At 44.2% G+C, this 23,976-nt stretch overlaps 1 protein-coding gene across 3 annotated transcripts in view; it reads left to right on the forward strand.

The window, feature by feature from the left end:
- Positions 1-23,976, forward strand: part of fam184b (family with sequence similarity 184 member B) — a 295,639-nt gene that overhangs the window by 74,332 nt on the left and 197,331 nt on the right. For all 3 annotated transcript variants that reach the window (XM_060916853.1, XM_060916852.1, XM_060916851.1), the window contains exon 4: positions 4,578-4,713. In XM_060916853.1, coding sequence (XP_060772836.1) covers positions 4,578-4,713 — 136 coding nt within the window. The remainder of the gene's footprint in view (positions 1-4,577; positions 4,714-23,976) is intronic.

Below are 23,976 nucleotides of genomic sequence, written 5' to 3' on the forward strand. Positions count from 1 at the left end.
TCTCCAGTGCTTTTGACACCATCCGGCCGGCTCTGCTTGGTGAGAAGTTGACAGTGATGCAGGTGGATGCCCACTGGTGTCCTGGATTGTGGATTATTTGACTGGCAGACCACAGTACGTACGCTTGCAGTGCTGTGTGTTGGACAGAGTGATCAGCAACACCGGGGCTCCGCAAGGGACTGTCCTTTCTCCTTTCCTTTTCACTCTCTACACCACTGATTTCAACTACTGCATGGAGACCTACCACCTCCAGAAATTTTCTGATGACTCTGCAGTGGTTAGACGTATTACTGGTGGTGATGAAAGCAAGTACAGGACGGTGGTGGACAACTTTGTCACGTGGAGCAGGAAGAACCACCTACAGCTCAACGTGATGAAGACTAAAGAAAAGGGGGTTGATCTGAAGAGAATCAGGGCTCTGGTGAACCCTGTTAACATCCAAGGGGTCAGTGTGGACATGGTGGAGGAATATAAGGGGGTGTACTTGAATAATAAACTGGACTGGTCCAAAAACGTGGACACGGTATACAAAAAGGGCCAAAGCCTTCTCTATTTTCTGAGACGGCTGAGGTCCTTCAACATCTGCCGAATGATGCTGCGGATGTTCTATGAGTCTGTGGTGGCCAATGCCATCCTGTACGCTGTCATCTGCTGGGGCAGCGGCTTGAGGGTGAAGGACACTAACAGACTCAATAAGATCATCAAGAAGGGTGGCCATGCTGTAGGTGAGGAACTAGACTCTCTGACAGTGGTGTTGGAGAAGAGGACACTGTCCAAAATAAAGACAAATCTTAGACTGTCCTTTCCACCCTCTACATGAGGAGCTGATCAGCCACAGGAGCACGTTCAGTAAACGGCTGATTCTTCCACGCTGCACAACTGAGAGACACAGGAAATCATTCCTACCTGTTGCAGTCAAGCTGTACAATGCTACTGTGTAACTGTGGTACACTGTCTTACCATGTATACTGTATCCTTAACTCAGGTGCCATATATGTATATAGGAATATATAGGAATCATTGTATATAGAATCACTTCATTTTGCTTTTACTTGAAGTTATTGAACTTATTTAAATTTATTTTATTTTTATCTTTTTTCAGATGATTTTATCTTCTATTTTTAGACATGTTTACTTCTCTGATTCAGGAGCTTGGTAGCAAATTTGAATTTCCCTCCGGGGATTAATAAAGTGATTCTGATTACCTTGGCGGCAACTACATTTAATCTCACACTGCTGAACCAAACCTATGCAGGCTTCAAACAAGAATTCTTCAAGAAGTCTTCAACCACCCAGAAATTGGAAAGGACCTGCAAAGCAAGCTCTTATCATTAACATTTCGCAATTTGTCTGCAGAGAGTGGATGGAACGTGCCTGCTCTGAAAACCATGTTTCCACAAGCCTTCAATGACGTACTCCAAGCTGGTCTGGCGTGCCGAGGCAATTCCCTGACACTTTGTTTTCCAATTCATCCAGTTCACTGTTTGCACAGATAAACCTGATTAGAGCCTGTAAGTCAAATATACCTCCTCTTCCAGACTTCTACAACCCATCTCATCTGAAAACAAAGCATGAACCCATGGAAGTATCCTAAACCAGCCTATCCTCAGGGGACTAGGAATCCTGTAAGCACCTGAGCCTGTATTTTTATTTATTTATTGTGGGAACAAGGGACATATATATTGCCCTCTTGCTCTCTCACACTACAGAACAAATGTCAGGACAAGGTGTCCCACATTGTCACTCCTATGATTGAAAACAAATGCATCTCACTGCCTGTAAAATCATCCTGGTGCTCTTAGTCCCATTGCATCTCTATCCTTATTTAGAGACTGGGATTTTCCTGGACAGAATTGTAGCTGACATGTTGAATCCCTCTCATTCTTCTAACAAGCCTATTGAATGCCAGACAGTATTCCGCTTGGAGGAGGGAAAGTAAAAAAAAAAAGCACCATCCCTCTGCACACAGGCCTATTGCATGAGGAAACTGCCACACAATCCTTTCATCATTGGTTCCCTGGTTATTTACCCATGACCCAGTTATCTCTTGGAAGAGTCGTGAGATATAGTCCTTGAATACAACCTGTTTCTAACATTATTTGTCTCTCCCATATCACCCTACTCTTATAGAAAGCCCAGAAACCCCCAAAAAATGAGAATTCTGGCACCTTATGCTGACTTGAGAGAAGTGCTCAGCAAAGCAAAAGCATCACCACACCACCACTACCACCACACCAACTCTGAAGCTGTTCAGTTGAGTTACTGGTAACTACACCCCCTAGATGGCATCTGTACCCCCTTTTGAGTCCAGAAATAAAAGCCATGGAACAGTCTATTGCTGAGGTCTTGGCTCAATGTCACCAAGCTATCCACAGCCCTTGAAAACCACTGAAATCCTGTTCCAGGAAGTTTTCAGTCTTTATGTTCTTCCAGAAGACATTATCTCAGACAGCAGTGTCCAATTCACCACCCAGCAAGGCTTCTGTAAAAGACTCAATATCAGGGTCAGTGGCTCTTCAGGTTACCACCCTAAATCTAATGGCCTGACATTGAGACTCAGTCAGGAAATTAGGGGGTTCTTGAATGCCACAACCGCAAACAGGATGGGAGCAAGCAGTTTCCTGGGGCTGAATATGCACAGAACTCCCTCATTCACCTGATTTCTAACATCTCATTCCACTATGTGCCTGGGTACCAACCTCTGCTTTTCTTATGGTTTCGTGAACCTTTCAGTTTGCCAGCTATGGATAATTTGGATTAGACTTAGCAAACACACCTGGGATGCAGACGACATCTGTCTCCAGAGAGCCAGTCAATGACAAAAGAGGCTATTGGACTGATGACAATGCCCACATCAAGCCCTGCAACCAGGCCAAAAGGTCTGGTTGTTCACCTGAGACCTCCTACTGAAATGACCATTTCGAAAGTTAAGTCCACAGTTCATTGGTCCCTTAAAATAATAAACCACATTAACAACACTGGGTTGTAGGCTCTTGGCTGGGGGGGAATTATGTGACTTTTCCTTTCCAGACTGTCAGAGATTGCCCTCAACTGAGTATTGGTGCACTTTTCTTTAGTTGTTTCCCCATTTCCTTTTGAATTACTATAAAAAGCAATTGAACTTGAACTTCTATGCAAAGTATTACAGTTTTTCAGCAAATCTTGTGAGTTCTGAGCTATATTTTGTGGATAGATTGTGTTTGACGTTACCTTTCCTTGACCCATTTTTGCTTAGCATTGCCCTTCTATTTTGATGCTATTCTGATATTGTGATATTTTGACCCTGCCTTGCATAATGATTCTATTTCCATCCATTATCTGTAGCCGCTTATCCTGTCCTACAGGGTCGCAGGCAAGCTGGAGCCTATCCCAGCTAACTATGGGCGAGAGGCGGGGTACACCCTGGACAAGTCGCCAGGTTATCGCAGGGCCGACACATAGACGCAGACAACCATTCACATTCACACCTACGGTCAATTAGCCTAACCTGCATGCCTTTGGACTGTGGGGGGAAACTGGAGCACTCGGAGGAAACCCATGCGGACACGGGGAGAGCATGCAAACTCCACACAGAAAGTGCCCTCACCAGCCGCTGGGCTCGAACCTAGGACCTTCTTGCTGTGAGGCGACAGTGCTAACCACTACACCACCGTGCCGCCATGATTCTGTTTGGATTGTTAATAAACCTCATGCATATGGATCCTTACTCCATGTCTCTGAGTCCAACATTATACTACACACAAACTTTTATCTAATAGAGCCACACTCAGTTCAGGAGTGTGAGGTATAGTGACAGCCTGGAATTCAGTGCTCCTGAACAAGCTAAATCCAATGAGATTGTGGATTGAGAAAAAAGCAGGGTAATCCGACTAGAAACTAGTGCACTTTATAAGTAAAATGTGCATTTGTTCATATTTACAACATACATAATGAATTGTACAGTTTTGCTCTTGAGATAAAATGAATAGTGTCAGCCAGATGCATTCCTTATGGTTAGTGGTTATGGATGGTGTATTAGCACATCAGTCCAAATTGTATTCTGTTTGATTAAATGAGTAAACACAAAGAATAACTTCATGATTGACTGGTAATGTTCTTTTGTGAAGTGTAACATTATCTTTCTGTGTACGGAAATACCTTTTCTGTCTTAGTACTGCCACCTTTCACTACTCTTAACAATTTTAGACACCACTGAAGCCCTCCAAATTTTTTAGGTGTTCTCTTAAAATTTTGTACATTTCTCCCTTTCTTAGGTCTAAATATAGTTATAAATGTTTTAATTTCTAAGATTTTTTTTTTTTGCCACTTAAGAACAATATTTTACTCTGAGCACCTTTATATACACCTGCCCTGGTTTCAATTTTACCAGAGCTCATTTCTTCAGAATGTGTGTGTGACAAAGTAATCCACAAGTATCCTTCATCACTGATAACTACACAGTGGTAAATTCAGAAGTTTATCTAAATAGGCTTTGGTAATCTTGAAAAACTTTTGTACCTGCAAATTCATAGTACTGTACAGTATATACCATTTACTGAAAGTCACCAAGTGTACTTTTTTCTCTCATATTGCATTAGGATCTAGAGGAGCAACTGGACAATTGCCATCATCAAGTTGCAGAAGCAGAACGAATAACTAGGAAAGCAGAGGAGGAGCTAGCTGTGGCAAAAGAACGATTATTACTGCAAGAAAATGAACTGCAAAACAAATCAGGTAAATCAGGGAAAAACAAATTTAGCTCCATGTTCTGGTGAACTGGCCACAAGCGCACAGGAAATTTATATATAAATGTTGGTTATTGTATTTTATAAGCACTATTTAAGTAAGTAAGTAAGTAAGCAAATAAACACACACACACACGATTCCCAGTATTAGGTGCACCCTGTTTATTCCTATATTCACTGCTGGCCATTTTATCAAGCACTCCTCCCATATAGATATACACTGTAAATATAAACTTACTGACTATAGCCTTTCTGCGACTATATACAATTTCAACTTGCCTCTACCTTTACCATCAGAGAAAAGCATCACCAAAGCATCACCACAGGACCACCACTGAGCCATTTAGATGGCCATTCTCAGCACAGTATTGACACTGATGTGGTAGCGGCAATTTGGTGGGTTTTGCAGTGGTCCAAGGATATAAAGAGGGGAAGTGTTGCTGGCATTTATTAATGCCACACTATCACCTGGTGGATTTAGAATAGTCAGTTTGCATTAAAAAATGATGAAGGGCTAGAGAACACATTTTCCATGTAGAACAGTCTCTAAATATACAGCTACACAGTGAACTAATAAGGGAAGTGTGTTTAATAAAGTTTTTGTAAGAACACACAATGGCTTGAAAAACCCAGAATTTCTGCTGTGCCTGATATATGCATATAAACACAACATCCAGTACCATGCCATTATCATGTTGGTTAACTGCCCAAGAACAACACACAAGAATGGACAGCAAACCCAAATGCTTTACACTGATGAAGGATTTGCTCATTTAGGCAGTTTTTATTATTTTATTATTAGGCAGTGTGCCAATTGTGAGCATTTGTGCTTTCTTCCTAAGACATGCAGTAGGTTGTGAACCTTGGGTTTGTGACCTCTTACTGGGTTGCTTGAGATGTGGATGGAGTTGCAAGAGATTTTACCAACTATTTGTATAACGTTATAATACACACAAACCTAATTTATTAAATATTTAATAATAATTAAACCTGTCAGACTATTACTAGGAGTGAACATTTCATAGATAAAGAACTTGATTATGATCCAGTGGCAAAAAACAATGCATGTTTTTGACATTTACAGATCAGTAGTCATTTTTTAAAAAATAGGTAAAGTACCACTATCTTTCAGTAGACAAAGCCAGCAGTACTCAGTTTGGTCACAGCACTCCCAGTCAGCCAGTCACAGACCTGTTTTTGCTCCCTGATTTTTGAATTAAACCAATCTTTGGATCTCCTGCTTAAATCTCAGTCTTTCTTCATAAGTAAGAGGATAAGTAGACCTTTCCAATTTCAGGTTGACAATATTAGCTGTGTCTGCTCTGTTGTGCCAAAAAGCAGTTAAGATAACTAAATTTCACTGAAGCAGGACATGACAACTAACTAAATAGTCCAAAAAATTAAACAACAAAATTCCAAAATAAATGCAAATAACTAAATTGCTTTTTATACTGACAATTTATTTACAATATTTACGAATCCATCATCCATAACCGCTTATCCTGTACAGGGTCGCAGGCAAGCTGGAGCCTATCCCAGCTGACTATGGGCAAGAGGTGGGGTACACCCTAGTCTGGTTAACACCAGACCATATCACAAGTGAAATGTGGTCTGGAATCCGCCTATTGAATTTCTCGTAGGGGAGGTGTGGTTTACGATTGTCAACGGCCGTTTATTGGACGTTGCAAATGTCTATCATTTGGCATATATGTAGCCCATGGCCAATCATGGCAGTTGTACCCAGTGACGTAGTTAGAGCGACGAAGAAGACGAAGAGGCGAAGAAAGACTGAAACGCCAAACGCTGTTCTTTTTTTAAAACAAACTTTCGCTCTAAACTATTCAGAACAGTGTCTAAAGCTTGATCGAAAGTTTGGTTCGTATCGCTTGCCGCCATGTTAAATGTGATCCGTAAACAGTCCCAAATAAACTACAAGCTTCCGTTTGTCGAGTAGTACGCGTCACCGTCTTTCCACCCCTCCCCACTCTCTGATTGGCTCCCTAACTCAGGCGAGCCTTTAGACCATAGTTTCCATGCTGTCTTTTCAGATCGGAACGATTGTGCAAAGCAGCATGGGATGCTAGGACTTTTCCAGGGTGTACCAGGCTAGGTACACCCTGGAAAAGTCACCAGATCATCACAGGGCTGACACATAGAGACAAACAACAATTCACACTCACATAATGTGAGTCACATTCATACCTGCAGTCAATTTAGAGCCACCAATTAGCCTAACCTGCATGTCTTTGGACTGTGGGGGAAACCAGAGCACACCCACACAGACACGGGGAGAACATGCAAACTCCACACAGAAAAGCCCCCGTCAGCCACTGGGCTCGAACCCAGAACCTTCTTGTTGTGAGGCAACAGTGCTAACCACTACACCACCATGCCACCCTATTTATGAATTATAAAGATAAAATAACAAGCTAGGCTAGTTTGGTAAAACTGTTCTGTATTTGGCTACTCAGTTGATCAACTATTGTGAGTCTGAGTACTCAGAGTCTGCTGGACTGAATGGCACTGATAAGTTTGAATTTGAAATGCTGCCATTCATGATAATTATTTCAATTATTGGCATTTGGTTATGAGGTTCACCCTCTTTAAGAGTCTCATAATCATGGTATGGATAATCTGTGCAGGGAAAAATGCCTTTACGAATTGCATACTGTCCAATAAACTTGGAGATATTTTTTCCAATACAAAACCAACTTGTGAAGCACTTATTGACTCCCAGTAAAGCTGTGCATCTGGATAGAAGCCAAAATAACGTATTAAAAACCTGTTGACCAATGAGTGTAAATTCTCATCATCGTTGTCACTGCCAAACCCAATGCGGGCTTGGGGCAAACCATGGTTGTTTGACTTGACCAGAATTGCAACAGTAGGGTAACCAGTTCCTTTCTGCACAGTCACATTCACACCTATGGGCAATTTAGAGGAGCCAGTTAACCTAACTGCATGTCTTTGGATGATGGGGGAAACCCACGTAGACATGAGGAGAACATGCAAACTCCACACAGAAAGGCCCCCATCGGCCACTGGGCTCAAACCCAGAACCTTCTTGCTGTGAGGCAACAGTGTTTTTATGGTTTTATTTTGTTTTTCTGTCTTTTAATGAAAAATTGGATGTTAAAAATTTTAACAAAAATGAAACATGGCATAAAATAATCTTAAATTTTAAAAGAGGAATTGCAATGCCTTATGTAATGCATACACTGCATTATATTAGTCTGTATCCACCCTTTGGTTGCTTGTCATCTCATTGTTTATCCCAATTACGTGTGTCATCACTTACAAACTGACAAATCAAGTTCTAAAGAGTTTGGTTAAACCGTTCAACCTAGCTGTCTGTCTGTGGGTGATAAATGCTGGTGTGGCTGGGTTTAACCCCTTTAAATCAGGTAATATAAATGCTGTACCTTAATTTTATTCTCTGTCATGAATTCATAGAGTTTGTGATGTGTGCATGACATAAATGTAGTGCCCTGTTCAGTCAAGATTTCTTTGGGAATCCTGACTCAGGAGATAATTTTAAACAGTGCCTCTGCCACATTGCATGCTGAAATGTTACGCAATGGGACTGCTTCTGGGTATCGCGTTGCATAGTCCATTAGGACTAAAATAAAGCAGACTGGTCTAATGGCCTGAGGAGAGCCATACCAATTCTTTTGAAGGGGGTCTCACTCAGGGGAAGAGGGTGCAATGGCACCTTTTGCGTGGCCGCTGGATTCACCAGCTGGCATTCGCAGCATGCTGCACACCACCTTTGGACAGCCCTGCAAATCCCTGGCCAATAGAACTGGGCCATTATATGGGCTAGTGTCTTATCCTGTCTGAGGTGTCCGGACAGAGGGTTAATATGAGCTGCATAGAGTTCCCTACGGCTCTCTGGGATTAATAACTAGGTTATTTTTTCATGGGTTTGAGTATCCTGTGTCACTTGGTATAACCTGTCTTTAATCACTGCGAAGTACGGGCAGGAGAGTGCAGCACTTGGCTGGAGGGTGTGACGACTGACTATTCTCATTTGGTCAAAAGTATGGTACAGAGTCTCATCTCAAACTTGCTCTAAAAGCAAATCCTTGAGGGAATTACAGAAAGAGAAAGGAGGGGCGGGCTGCTCCCCTCTCTCCGTGTCGCTACGATGTGGTGCTGATGTGGATGGCTCTGAGACAGCAAAATCCACCAGTACATGATATGTATTCCCTTGAATACTCACCGGTATGCAATATGCTCTGGCTCAATTGAGGGCAATCTCTGGTGTGTCCGGGATCTGGATTACGGCCTTCACCTCCATCATGTCCACTGGTCCTGGAAATGCCCAGGCTCACCACAGTGCCAACATACTGGTCCAGGCTTCACCTCTGCACAGGTGGCTCAGGGATCACTCACCTGAGGGGAAGAAGACACAAACACATAAGGGAAGAGAGGGAGGGGAGCACCGCAGGCTTGGGGGGGGGGGGGGGGGTGTTTGGCCCTCGTTTTCATGGTGCAGGGATGGGGCAGGGGTGGGAAGAGGGGGCAGTGAGAGAGAGAGAGAAGAGGCAGGATGTCCACCTACTGCTGGAACCTCTGCCAAGTGGTCCTCTGCCAATGCGATCGCTCAATCCAGCGGCATCAGGAGGTGGCACTGGACCCACTCGAGCTCCCTCTTGGCAGTTGAACGATGAACTGTTCCAGCACCATCGCATCGATGATCCCCTCGGCGTCATGATCTTCTGCCCTCAGCCACCACTGGCAGGCATCCCGGAGCTGTTGGCTGAAAGCGAACAGCTGGCCGACCTCCTCCAGAGTCAGTACGTGAGTGCTGACAATGTTGTTCTGGGATGCGACCGATGCATTGCAGAATGGGTCACCTCAGGTCGGTATAGTCCAGCCGGTTGTGAGTGGGGAGTTTTTGGGTGGTGAGCTGGGCCTCTTCAGTCAGGAGCAGCAGTAGGTAAGCCGCTTGCTGTTCAACTAGCCACCTCCATGCCTCTGCGTCTTGCTCAGGGCAAGGAAGGCCTCCAGGTTGTCATGAGGCCCCATTTTCGCTAGAGTGACATGGGGGAGGTCTGGAGGCATGGGGCTGAAGGCCCTGCAGATGCAAGCAGGTTCCGGAACACCTTGTCTATCCTGTCTATAAGTGCTGTTCCTGCTGCTTGTACAGGGTAAGCAGCACTTGGTGCTGGTTTTGTTCAGCAGCGGTGAGGGCATAGACAAGTTCCTTGAAGGGTGAGGACTCCATGCCAGGTGGTTCCCTTCAGTGTCCCAGGTTTCAGCACCAGTGTAAATGTCCCTGAGGGTGGGTGGAACACTGAAGCACAGACAGGTGGGTAACGGTGGTAACTTTGCTTGTTTTATTTCGGTACGGCATTTCAGCTCTGTCTATTTTGTCACTTCACACATGCACCCACTCACACGAATGCTCTAATCAGGAGAGGAACGCCACATCTCCACTCTGCCCTTCGTCAGCCCTCAGCCATCACTGCCAAAAAAACATACGCGCGCGCACACACACACACACACACACACACACAATATCAATTAACCACAGGTGTGATCTATTTACCACTCACCTTCCCCGGCCTCGCCCTCCATTCACAAACCGAGGCTTGAGCACACCTGTAACACGACTATGACAGACCAGATGCTCACGGATTATAAATGAACTCAAGGTTTTAATGAGAAAAGGGTAATCAAAAACAGTGTACAAAAGCCAGGCCAGGTCAATACAGAGAGATCCAAAACAGTAACAAGGGCTCGACAAGTCATGGTCAGAAAACAGGCAATAGTCAAAGAACCGGGAATCAGGAGATACGGGCAATCTATACACAAGGGATAGGCAAATCGTAATCAGAAAACAGGCAAGGATCGAGAAACCGGGAATCAAGAGAAACGGGCAATCAAAACACAAGGGCCAGGCGAAGCGGGGGAAAAAATGGAAGGTAAAAAGGGCCATACACAGATAAACAATCGGTACACTGTAAAAAAAAAAAATCCGTTGTTTTTACGGAAAAACACTGGCAGCTGCGGTTGCCAGAATAATCCTGTTAAAAATACAGTGAAATGTAAACAACATTACAGAATAACTTGTACATTTCACTGGGATTCCATGTACAATTAATGATAACTAAATGTAAATTTTACAGGTATTCAATGTACAATAATCAATACATAACTGTTAATTTTACGGATATTCATTGTACAATAAACAATGATTCAAAATGGTTACAAGCAATGACCTACTAGACAGATATTTTTTGGGGGGCTTTTTTCACCTTTATTGGATAGGACATTGTAGAGACAGGAAATGAGCTGGAGAGAGATCAAGAAATGACCTTGGGTCGGAATTGAACCCGGGTCCCCAGATTCATGGTATGGCGCCTTAGTCAACTGAGTCATGACGGTGGCTGTTTTTTTATTTTTTTTAACAGGGTAATGATGTAATTTTAACTATCACATTCTGTTTTAGTATTACAGTGTGTCTGTGTTTAAACTACAACAATTTGTAAATTCCACAAAAAATATGATCAATTCAACATATTTTTACAGTATATTCATGTAAATTACACACTGCTTCATTGTTTTTGTATTTACAGTTTTTTTATGTCATGATTGTACATAAATTCACTGTTAATTCTACGGACATTTTTTACAGTGTACAATAACGCTCAGTAGACTTATGAAAAGTGAAGGCAATACTGTGCAAGGAACAAGACAGACAAAGGAGTATAAATATAGATATAAACAAAAAGGTACAGGTGATTGTGAGTAGAACTCGGGTGAACCACTCCTAGGAAGGGGTTCCGGATTGGATGACGGAGTGCACGTGGTAATGACTGGTGTCTGAGGGGGATTATGGGAACTGGAGTCCTGAGGGTTGAGACAGAGGGAGGGTGAGCCCGGAAACGTGACAACACTGCCACAATAAGTTTTAGTAATTTTATTTTGTTTTTCTGTCTTTCAATGAAAAATTGGATGTTAAAATTTTTAACAAAAATGAAACATGGCATAAAATAATCTTACATTTAAAAAAAGAAATTAGTGTCTTATGCAATGCATACACTATTATACTAGTCTTTATCCACCCTTTGGTTGCTTGTCATTTCCAGATATGATTCTGTCAGTCCTGTGCACTGTGGCGTGTGCATCTAAAGGACTCTCAGGCACACCCCGGGCTGCGCATGCGTCGAGTGGATTCTTGCACGTATGCTGTTAACGATGCACATCTAAACATAATTAAGGAGCGATATGTGCACCTATATAAAGACTGTTTAGACACACTATCAGTGTGAAGTAGTATGCTACGTCAGTACGCATTAGCGAGCCTTTATTCCCGTGTTTGATTTCCTGATTCTTGTACCTATTCCTCGTTCCTGTTTTCTTGCTGCCTGTGATATCCTGTTTGCACCTCGCCCGACCCTTTGCTTGTTTCTTGTTTTGGATTTTGCCTGCCGATTTGGACTGTTTGCCTGTGCATGTGATTTTCACTGTAAATAAATATCACTTCTGCACATACATCCACCTCATACCTCGTACCTGACAGATACATGGATCTCCATGTCAGCCATGTCGAATATTTATCCCCATGTTGAATATAAATGAAAGAGTATGGGTTTTAATTTCATTTATTATAACAACTTAATAGACATGTCTTGAAGGGGTTTACGGTATGTGGGGCAAAAGCATCATAGCACTATACCAAGGGGGTACTGTCAGGTGCAAGGTAGGAGGCGGATGTAAGTGCAGAAGTGTATTTATTATTATAGTGAAAACACACAGGCAAACAGTCCAAATCGACAGGCAAACTCATAAAATGTTAAGACCTGCAAAAGGTCGGGTGAGGCACAAACAGGATATCACAGGCAAAGAGCAAAACGTAAACTAGGAACAGGCACAGAGATCAGGGAACCAGGAAATCAGACATGGATAATCTAAGGCTTGGTAATACAAACTGACATTGCAGAATACTTCGCACTAGGCATGCATCTAAGCAGTCCTTATATAGGTACACATATTGCTCTTCAATCATGTGCAGGTGTGTGTCGTTAATGGCATACATGCAAGAAGTCACTCAACGCATGTGCAGTCTGGGATGCACTAGAGTGTTCTTCAGGTGCGCACACCAAAGCACGCCAGACTGACAAAACCCCTCCCCCCTAAAGAGCTCCTTCCAGGAGCGAAAATCCATCTTTCTTGGCTCAGGCTCAGGACAAGACTTGGACTCCTGACTTGAACTGGTCTTGGGCTCTGGAGATGACTTGGGCTTGAGCTCTGGAGATGGCTCTGGACTGGACTTGGGCTCAAGCTCTGGACTAGACTTGGGCTGTGGACTGGACTCAAGCTCTGGAGATAACTCTGGCTCTGGACCGGACTTGGGCTTGAGCTCAAGACTGGACTTGGGCTCAAGCTATGGAGATGACTTGAACTCTGGATTGGACATGGGCTCTGGAAATGACTTGGGCTCTGGGCAGGAAGCACGCTCAGACTCTGGACTTGACTTGGACCCTGGACTTGGCTTGGATTCAGGACTGGAAGTGGACTCAAGCTCTGGGCTGGACTTGAGCTCTGGAGATGATTCAAGCTCTGGGCTGGACTCTGGCTCAAGCTCAGGAGATGACTCGGGCTTGAGCTCTGGACTTGGCTTGGACTCAGCCAACAGGCACTGGTGCTGGCTCTGATTCTGACTCTGGTGCTGGCACTGGTTCTGGAGCAGGCACTGGCGCTGACTCTGGCACTGGTTCTGGAACAGGCACTAATGCTGGCTCTGATTCCAACTCTGGTGCCAGCACTGGTTCTGGAGCAGACACTGGCACTGACTGACTCCAACTCTGACACTGGTTTGGGAGCTGGTGCTGGCACTGATGCTGGCAATGGCTCTGGCACTGGAGCTGACTCAGGTGCTGGAACTGGCTCTGGTTCAAGAGCTGACTCTGGCTCTGACGCTGGAGCTGGCCCTGGCTCTGGCCCTGACGCTGGTGCTGGCACTGGAACTGACTCCGACTCTGGCACGGGTTCTGGAGTAGACACTAGCGCAGGCTCTGATGCTGGCTGTGACATTGGAGCTGACGTTGACTCTGGCACTGGTTCTGGAGTAGACACTGGCGCAGGCTCTGATGCTGGCTCTGGCATTGGAGCAGACACTGGCACAGATGCTGGCACTAGCGTTGGCTCAGGCTTGGGTTTGGGCACTGGCTCTTGTTCGGGCTCTGGTTCTGGCTCTGGTGTTGGCAGTGACTCTGGCTAGTGCTCTGGTTCAGATGCTGGCTCTGATGCAGGCTGAGGAGCTGGTTCTGGTTCTAGCTCAGGTTCAGGTGCTGACTGGCTGTGGAACAGGCTGTAGGACTGGCTCTGGAGCAACGGCCTCCTCCGCTGCCACTGGAGGGAGCTCTGGAGCAACAGCCTCCTCCGCTGCCACTGCATCGGCCATTGGAGGGAGCTCTGGAGCAACAGCCTCCTCCGCTGCCACTGTATCAGCCATTGGAGGGAGCTCTGGAGCAACAGCCTCCTCCACTGCCACTGCGTCGGCCATTGGAGGGAACTCTGGAGCAACGGCCTCCTCTGCTGCTGCTGTATCGGCTTCAGGTGTGATTGCCCTCACCCAAAAAATTTCATGGGAGTCTTCTTCTTCTTCTACTGATTCATAGATGAACATGAGCATGTTTAGGAAAGTCTGTGAGCTCTGAAGGCATGGGTGCTCTACTCTGTTGAGGTACCCCTCGGCGAGCTCGTCCAGCTATCCAAGTGAGCATGCAGCTCACCCAGATCAGTTCTTGTGGCTTGGGTTCTTCGAGGTCCTCATAGAACAGATTGCAGTACAGGCTGAATCCTCTAGGATGATATATTCCATAGTATGGTGCTGGGAGGTTCATTCCAAAATGCTGCCAGAAATAAGAAGCTAGGGGCTGAGATAAGGGAACCCGGTAGATGCGTGGAATGGCAAACTGTATAACTTCCGCTACATCCATTGCTGGCAAAGTATTCTGTCAGGTGCGAGGTAGGAGGTGGATGTAAGTGCAGAAGTATATTTATTATTATAGTGAAAACACACAGGCAAACAGTCCAAATTGGCAGGCAAACTCATAAACGTTAAGACGTGCAAAAGGTCGGGTGAGGCACAAACAAGATATCACAGGCAAAGAGCAAAACATAAACTAGGAATAGGTACAGAGATCAGGAAATCAGACACAGGTAATCTAAGGCTCGGTAATACGTACTGACATCACATAATACTTCGCACTAGGTATGCGTCTACACGCAGTCTTTATATAGGTGCACATATTGCTCCTCGATCATGTGCAGGTGTGCGTCGTTAACGGCGTGTGTGCGAGAGGTCGCTCGATGCGTGCGCAGTCCAGGATACGCCAGAGAGTTTTTCAGGTGCCCGCGCCAAAATGCGCTAGACTGACAGGCAGTGTTGCCAGATTGGGCGGTTTCAAGTGCATTTTGGCGGGTTTTGAACATATTTTGGGCTGGAAAACGTCAGCAGTATCTGGCAACACTGCTGACAGGTGCCCTTTCTCGAGGAAGTGTGTAAGATGTCTTAGAGAGAGGAAGCATAATAATAATAATAATAATAATAATGTTTTGGCAACCTTGGTCCTCATCTGTCAGTTGGTCTCTGCAGTTTTCTGTACTGGATGTGAGGTTATTTACCATTCCAAAAGAAGAGTTTTGTTATTCTGTCAAATTATTTTGAATATGACAGAGGACTTTTTAACAAAAGTAGATGAAATTGATAATCTTCAGAATAAAATTCATTTTCAGAACATTCAGCTTCCCTGAAATAGGCAAGTTGATGATCTATTGAGATAACAATTTTTTTAAATAATGGGTCAAAATTTATTTTCTGTCAAATCATTCAGCAGTGGGGGAATAAGATGCCAAGATATCAAGTTTCCTCAGCCCAGATCTTGATATGGAAAGCATCTATAGGTATATAGAGTAGCTCAGTTTTGCTGGGATTTAGGTTTAGCCGATTAGCCGCCATCCATAATGAGATGTTCATTAGACAGTGCTGAGATCTGTGCAGAAGCATTGTGTGAGAAGTGATGCTGATAGAAGTGATAAGTGGTTGGTAGTTTCTGATGTGTCTAGTGTGGGCTTGTTCAGGATGGATGTAACTCTTACTATTTTGACCAGATCTTATGGAGTAATTTATAATGGAAATGATGGAGGGGAGAGGGTCTTGCAAAATGATCGGCAGCATTATTGAAGGAATATGATCAAGTAGGCATGTGGTGGGACTGCTGGACAGCAGAATCTGTAGGATCTCTAGTGTAAAAAGAGGAGGAAATGTAAAATGTGTTAAAGGCAGGAAGGATAGTGCACTGCAAGAATGGAGTTAGGAGGTAAAATTAGGCAGGTTTTGTTGTCAAGGAAGGTGACAAAGACAGCAGTCAGGGTGGAAGGTGAAGGAGGAGGGGGACTGACAGAAGAGAGCAGCTTGAGAGATTATCAGTATCAAATTGTGATTTCCTCCACTTTCTTTCAGCTACTCTTAATTTTCTTTGATTGCTCCATAGTACATCCTACATCCAAAAAGCAGGGCAAAAATACTTTTTTTGGCTTGGAAGATTGAAGTCAGAGGAGGTTAAGAAATGAAAAAAGGTGAAAAGGGGAAAGGATGTGTAGCTGATTTAAAGCCAAATAAAACCCCCAAAATAAACTGCTTTATACTGGCAGATAATATCCATATAATACATGATCAATTATGCATTTGTTCATGTTTGTACTGATATTCTGTGTACAGATTGTTTGTTTTTCTCTGAAAATAAAACTTCCATGGACACTGCCATCTTACTTTCTCCGGGGTTCAAATATCATGCCCTAAGTGCAAACTACACAGGAGAATCCGAAATTGTGACATAACTTACACAGCACATGACTTACTTTGTCAGTGACAGCCTAAGTTCATGGCAGCCTTCAAATATGGCCGCCAAGGACTACAACTCCCAAGCGCCACAGCGCCCTCCCTCTCCCAAGTTCTGATTGGGAGTACACCTGTTTCTAATCACTCTTCCTATGTAAGCACGCCAAACACTACAGCCTGTTGCAAAATATCATTCTGTGTTCTCATACCTGATCATGCTGAGCCTTTCTATTTCTTTGACCTGACTCTAGGGCAGGGTTTCTCAAACTTCTTTGCTCTGGGGCCCAGCAATGTTAGGCCTTGGTGCTGCAAGGCCCTGCATAGGCCTATGCCTCTGTGTGCCCCCCTGGAACCCTCACACACACACACACACATTGTGTGCGCCTCCGTAGATAGATACATACATACATACATACATAGATTATTATTATTATTTATTTTATTTTTTTGTTAGTAGTACCTGTTACAAGTAGCAGGCTTATACCAGCATAATATTTTGGCTAAATAAGACCTAACAGGAGTGCATTGGCAGAATTGTAGAAAATTGCCAAATGACCAGTAACTGTCCAAAGATCTCATCTCATCTCATTATCTCTAGCCGCTTTATCCTTCTACAGGGTCGCAGGCAAGCTGGAGCCCATCCCAGCTGACTACGGGCGAAAGGCGGGGTACACCCTGGACAAGTCGCCAGGTCATCACAGGGCTGACACATAGACACAGACAACCATTCACACTCACATTCACACCTACGGTCAATTTAGAGTCACCAGTTAACCTAACCTGCATGTCTTTGGACTGTGGGGGAAACCGGAGCACCCGGAGGAAACCCACGCGGACACGGGGAGAACATGCAAACTCCACACAGAAAGGCCCTCGCCGGACCCGGGGTTCGAACCCAGGACCTTCTTGCTGTGAGGCGACAGCGCTAACCACTACACCACCGTGCCGCCCCTGTCCAAAGATATGCCATTATTATTATTATTATTATTATTATTATCAGTAGTAGTAGTAGTAGTCCTATTATTATTATTATTATTATTATTATTATTATTATTGCTTAGGCCTAAACTATTATTAAACAAGGGAAACTAACAGAAGTGCTTTGGCTTTGAGATTATTGCCAAATTACATAAACATACTGATATGTAGGCCCAATAATTTAACTATTATTATTATTATTATTATTATTAACCTATTATTACCATTTGCGTAAGAACCATTAAACCAATTTTTTTTTTAACTTTTGTATTTTAGATTTTTTTTTAAACTACACCTTTGAACTTGAAGCACTGCCAACAGTGCCTCAATAACATACACACACTTATAAAAAGGTCTACCAGAAACATGGGACCTCAAACCGAGAAACCTAAAGACCCACTGTAGCCCTAATACTGACTGATTACACAGTCCCAGTATGAAGAAGGGATAACTGAACGTAGGCTACGTGCTGACTTTTAACCTCAAATGACAGGCCCAGTCACCCACAGAGATTTGGTAAAAGAAAAGTCAGCATTCTAATGCGAAGGATGTGCCTCCTTTCTCGCCACTAACAGGTCGAAATGAGGAGGACAGGGTGACAACGCCACTCGGAGCGTGTTTTCTGAGTTGAGCCTGTTCGGTATTTTGTCTTTGTGGCTGTCAAACGTGAAAATGCGGTCTTGCAGAGGTATGTTGAATGGAAAGGCATCAGTGTTTTCAGTGCCATCTCACTCAGCTGGGGATATTCATTGCAGCATGACAGCCAGAATTCAGACAGAGAAAGTCGACCAAATCTTAACTGCAGACCAGCATCGCACGAAAGCTTCAGAAGTTTATCCTGCACCACAGGTGGCAGAGCGCTCGTTTCTGGGTTGGTGAACAGATCTCTTACCCATTGCTTTTCCGTGAGATGGGATTTTGAGGGGAAGTACTGTATGAATCAAAATGACGCAGTGTTTCGGTAAGGTGTTGCACAATCACTGCCGGCACCTGCCCCAAATCCACACCTTCATCAGCCAGAGACGACAGACAGCCGAACATGTCAAACACACCTCTATTAACTCTGTTGGTCCGGACTGAGAGCTTCTTTTTGAAAGCCATGATTTTATCATTGGCTTGAAAAATGTCACACACTTGGCCTTAGATCGACAGGTTTAGCATATTGAAATGGTCCAGGATGTCAGAAAGATAAGCTACTTTTATAAGCCAAGACTGATCTCACAGGTGATTGGCAAGATTGGACTGTTTATTTGTCAAGAATGCCTCAACCTCATGCCTCAACTCGTACACTCTGTTCACCACTTTACCCTGTGACAGCCAACGAACCTCAGAGTGCAAGAGCAGATGAACATGATCTGCACCCATCTCATCACACAGAGCTGTAAATAGATGGAAATTTGTCAGATTGGCCTTAATGAAGTTCACTATTTTGACCACTTGATTTAAAACTTCATGAAGCTCTGTGGACAGGCGTTTAGAGGCAAGTACCTCTCAATGAATAACACAGTGCGTTGCCTGCACTGATGGTGAAATGGCTTTTACCCGAGCAACAACTCCGATGTGCCTGCTGGTCATAGCCGCTGCCCCATCTGTGCAGACACTGACGCAATGCCCCCATATCAACCCATGCCCAGAGATGTACCCATCAAGCATACGGAATATTTCTCCAGCGGTTGTGGTCCCTGGAAGCACCTTACAAAACAAAAAATCCTCATGAAACCGGCCCTCATGAGCATATCTGATGTAGACCAGAAGCATAGCCAAGTTAGAGAGATCCGTGGTCTCATCCAATTAAATGGCAAACCAGTCAGATGACTTCGCCCTTTCTAAAATTTGAATTTCGATGTCTGCCGCCATATCGTCAATTCGACGACAGACCATGTCATTTGACAGAGGAATTTCTTTTACTTTGACTGTGGCAGCCGGACCCAACACCTCACTACAAGCAGTAACAATCAAAGGCATAATTAGCTTCTCCCCAATTGTGAAGGGTGCCTGACATTTGGAAATGTGGTGTGAAATCATGTATGATGCCTTTGCTAGCTTTTCATTCTTGGCCAAATTACTTTTCAGCACTTTAGTTTGGGTGACCAATTCATCACATTTTCTTCTGAAAAAATCCTCTGATTTATCCTTGAGATGCGAATGTTTAGTTTCCAAATGCCGGCGTAATTTGGATGGCTTCATAGCTTCGTTGCTTAGAATGGTTTGGCAGATAACACAGATTGGTTTCGAGGGACAATTATCACTTGAAATAAAGCCGAATTGTATGTATGAAGGGTCGTAATTGCGAGTGAATGGGTGATATTTTTTTGCCTCTGGCTCATGTTGTGTATCTGCACTGTCACATGGGCACTTTCCAAAGAAAGAGTCAAGAGTAGCTTGCTTTGAACATGCCATGATATTGCTCTCATAAAGCATGTGTGCTCGAATGACTGGACTTGGGACAGAATGAATGAATAAGTGCAAGTGTGCAACCTCACACGGGCAGGAACACTTAACATTCTAGAATGGGGGGGGGCGGGACTTACGCTACGTGGCACACAGTGACAAAAGCACTGAGAGCAGAGCCAGCCAATCGCTCTTCTACATAATCTGATTGACAGTGACCAGTAGTTTGAAATTATAATACTGACTACTAGTGCAGAGGCAGGCTTGCGGACCAACGGTAATCTTCTCACGGACCGGTACCGGTCCACGGCCCATAGATTGAAAAACACCGCTCTAGGGTATTCTGTCTCTTGCTACATATTTACTGACTTTGAGACTCTGGTTTTCCTCCGACACTCCGATTGCCTATTGACTGACCTTTGACATGGACCTAACCTTGATTCTTATGGCTTGGCTTTGTTCACCAGTTTGCGATGCACCTGCTCTCTCCTGCAATTGCATCCATAAGTGCCTGCACTCTGACATACTTAAGCTTAGATCTAGTGGATACATCACTTCTAAATTGTTAACAACCCTGAAGATGCCCAAGTGTCAAGCGTTTGGATGTAAAAATAAGCCCAAACATCACCAAGGGAAATCATTTTTTACCATCCCCAATCATATGAAGGATATTACTTTGAAGGAGCAGTTGGCAAAATGGCTGCATTTCATTGCTTCTGGAATCACTTTCACTGTTGTGTTACTAAGACAAATGGCAAGCAACATCACAAGTGGATATCCAGTTTCTGTGCAAATGGCTGTGCCCAGGTAAGCCTATTTTTAGCAATATTGCAACTTTTAAAACGGATACTTTGTTAAGTTTTATTTTTAATTAAAACATGCAGAGGGCACATCAGGGCACTTGCTGTGATTGGCAAACTGTTTATTTTTGGGGTTTTTTTTTGGCCTTAAGTGGTAGAGAGGAAAAGGAGTCAGGGTGTTGTTGTTGTAAGTGAGGGAAGAAGGGGATTATAAAGTTGCTGTTACAGTATTTTGCAGAGGGCATGAGTAGGCAGGGATGATGATGAAAGGATACTTACACTCACTGGCCACTTTAATAGGAATATTGTTCTTGATTGTAAGATTCCTGTTCTTGGCTAGCCTGAGTGGAACCCAATGTGGTCTTCTGCTGTTGCAGAAGATGCTTTTCACCATGGTTGTAAAGTGATTAAACGAGTTACTATACCATTCCTGGCAGCTCAAACCAATCTGGCCATTTTCCTCTGACCTCTCTTAACAAAACGTTTCCACCCACAGAATTGTCACTCAATCCCCCTGCACCATTCTGTGTGTGCGTGCGCCTGCCCACCTGTGTAAGAGAACCCCAGGAGGTCAGTTTCTGAAATACTCAACCCAGTCCATTTGGCACCAACACCGATGCCACAGTGAAATTCAGAGATCACAATTTTTCTCATTCTGCTGTTTTGATGTGAAAATCAACTGAAACTCTTGATTTATATCTGCATGATTTTTTATGCATTGTGGTGGTGTCAAGGGATTGCCTGATTTTTAGATAACTGCATAAAACGGGTCAATGGGTGTACTTAATGTGGTGGAAAAAGAATTAAACATGCTGAAACCCAGAACCTGAAGCAACAGAAGAAATGGGCTTTATTCAGTCTTGCAAGATAGGGCTCTCACTAGAAAACAGAATGTTTCTTCAGTGAAGAGCACATCTCATCCCTTTTGTGCTCGCTTTATAGCCTGAAAACCTTAAGCCTAGGCTAGTGCGTACAAACATTATCTAATAGATATAGAATGAATGCAAACAGTCATCATGGGCACACACACACGCGTGGACACACACTCTCAAGGACAAATTTTTAGATGGTTGAAATGAAACCTTTTAAAGTTGGACGTTTAAAATCTTCTTAAACACTTAGTTTTCCATTACACCCCCCCATAACTTCAATAACATACTGCATACTAAGCTAACCATGTCAACTGCCAAGCTAACTACAAAACTTCTCCTCACCACATCTATGTTTATGTTTCCCTTTAGGCTTTAGGTAGATATTTTCATTTATAGGAGAATTAAAAACTAAGTATATTGTGGCTTTGGTGACACATGGACACATCTAGAACTTGGCATTCTTTAGATAAGAAAAGCAATGCATGGTGCTGCTAAACTTAAATATTGTCCTACAATATCTCCTTCAGGTCCTAGTCATCCTCATCCCTGAATGGAGGATCACGGTCCCCGTGAGGTGACGAAGGCCAGTCTGGAAGCTCATCTGGGTCAATTTTAACCAGTTGGTAACCACGTAGATATGCTGACATTATCATAGTTGAGACATTGCATCAAACATGGTGCACAGAAACAACTCAACAATCTCAGAACAGGAATAAGCATAGAAACATATGCTGTCCATTTCCTGAAAACTCCATACAACCACCCCTAGTTATAATCTCCATGCTCGTCCAAGTGCAACTGGTGTGCTATATCTCTCATTTGGCTGATGATGGGTTCTTCATACTGTGGTCATTGGGGAGAGGTTCGGGTTGGGTGTGTTAGGACTAGGACTGTTTTGGCCTCTAGAGGCCGCTGTTATTTCCTTTTCTTGTCATGTTTATTTTGGCCTCTAGAGGCCGCCACTGTTCCTGTGTTTTGTGTTTGTGTTAATTGCCTAATTATCTTCACCTGTGTCCTTAATTAGTTTGTCTATTTATACCCCTGAGTTCGGTCCTCTTGTCACGGAGTCTTTGTGCTGTTATGTTTATCTCCAGTTTCCTTTGTACTGTGTTTTTTGATCTTCTTAGCTTTTGTATTTTTGCACTTTGCTTTTCTTTTGGATTATACTCTTTGGTTTTTTTTTGTCTTTTGTTTTGCCCTGTATATAGTGTATATAGTTTAAATAAACCTTTTGATTCTTTTTCTACTTCCGCCTCACGCCTCTGCATTTGAGTCATCCCCCTGGTGGCCTAGTCGGGGTTTGCTGGATTATCACACCAACGAACCAGGTTCGAATCCCAGCAAAACCCTAACAGAAAGACTCCGTCATGACCGACTCAGCAGAGGCTGCTTCAACTGTCTACCCGGCCAACCTTCAGGGAATTATAGCAGCTTTGACACGCTTCGGAGCGACCATGGACGCTCATGGACGTACGCTCACCAGCCAACGTGAGGCCCTCGCTCGCCACGAGGAACTGCTTCAGCAAATTGGGAAAACCCTGGCACAGCTGACATCTCTGCCTGCATCTCCTGCTCCTGATCCAGTTCCTGCTCCTGATCCAGCTCCCACTCCTGCTCCAGTGCCTCCTGCAATGCTGCCTTCTTCACCTCGCGAACCCAGCCTTCCTGCACCACAGAGGTATGACGGCAAGCACAGTGAGTGCCGAGAGTTCCTTACCCAGTGTCAACTCACCTTTGAGCTTCAGCCTACCCTCTCTCCCGGACTCCCTGGCCAAGGAATCTACATCCCGGTCTCCATCTCCTGGGGTGAGTCTGTCCACTCTTGTCAAGCTTTGATAGACTCAGGGGCGGCTGGGAACTTTATGGATATTCACTTCGCCCAAAGCATCAATATACCTACTGCACCTCTTGAAGTCCCTCTGTCTGTGTCTGCCCTCGATGGCCAAGCGTTAGGTGATGGAAGAGTCACCCAAGTTACTTCTCCAGTCTTCCTCCAGTCTCAAGGTCACAAGGAAGAAATATCCCTGCACCTGATTCCTTCACCTGAGTTCCCAGTTATTCTAGGCCTTCCTTGGCTTACTCGCCACAACCCTCGCATAGACTGGGTAACAAGCCAGGTTGTGGAATGGGGCCCTGCATGCCATGCCTCTTGTCTGCTCTCTAGCTCTCCTGTGTCTCCTGCCGAGCCCCCTGATCTCACCGAGTTATCTCAAGTTCCCACAGAGTACTGGGATCTCAAGGAGGTATTCAGCAAGAGCAGGGCCGCCGTTCTTCCTCCGCACCGGGCCTACGACTGTGCCATCGACTTGCTCCCTGGGACTACCCCTCCTCGTGGCAGACTGTTTTCACTCTCT

This window comes from Neoarius graeffei, chromosome 3 (genome assembly GCF_027579695.1).
Source record: "Neoarius graeffei isolate fNeoGra1 chromosome 3, fNeoGra1.pri, whole genome shotgun sequence".
NCBI classification, from domain to species: Eukaryota; Metazoa; Chordata; class Actinopteri; order Siluriformes; family Ariidae; genus Neoarius; species Neoarius graeffei.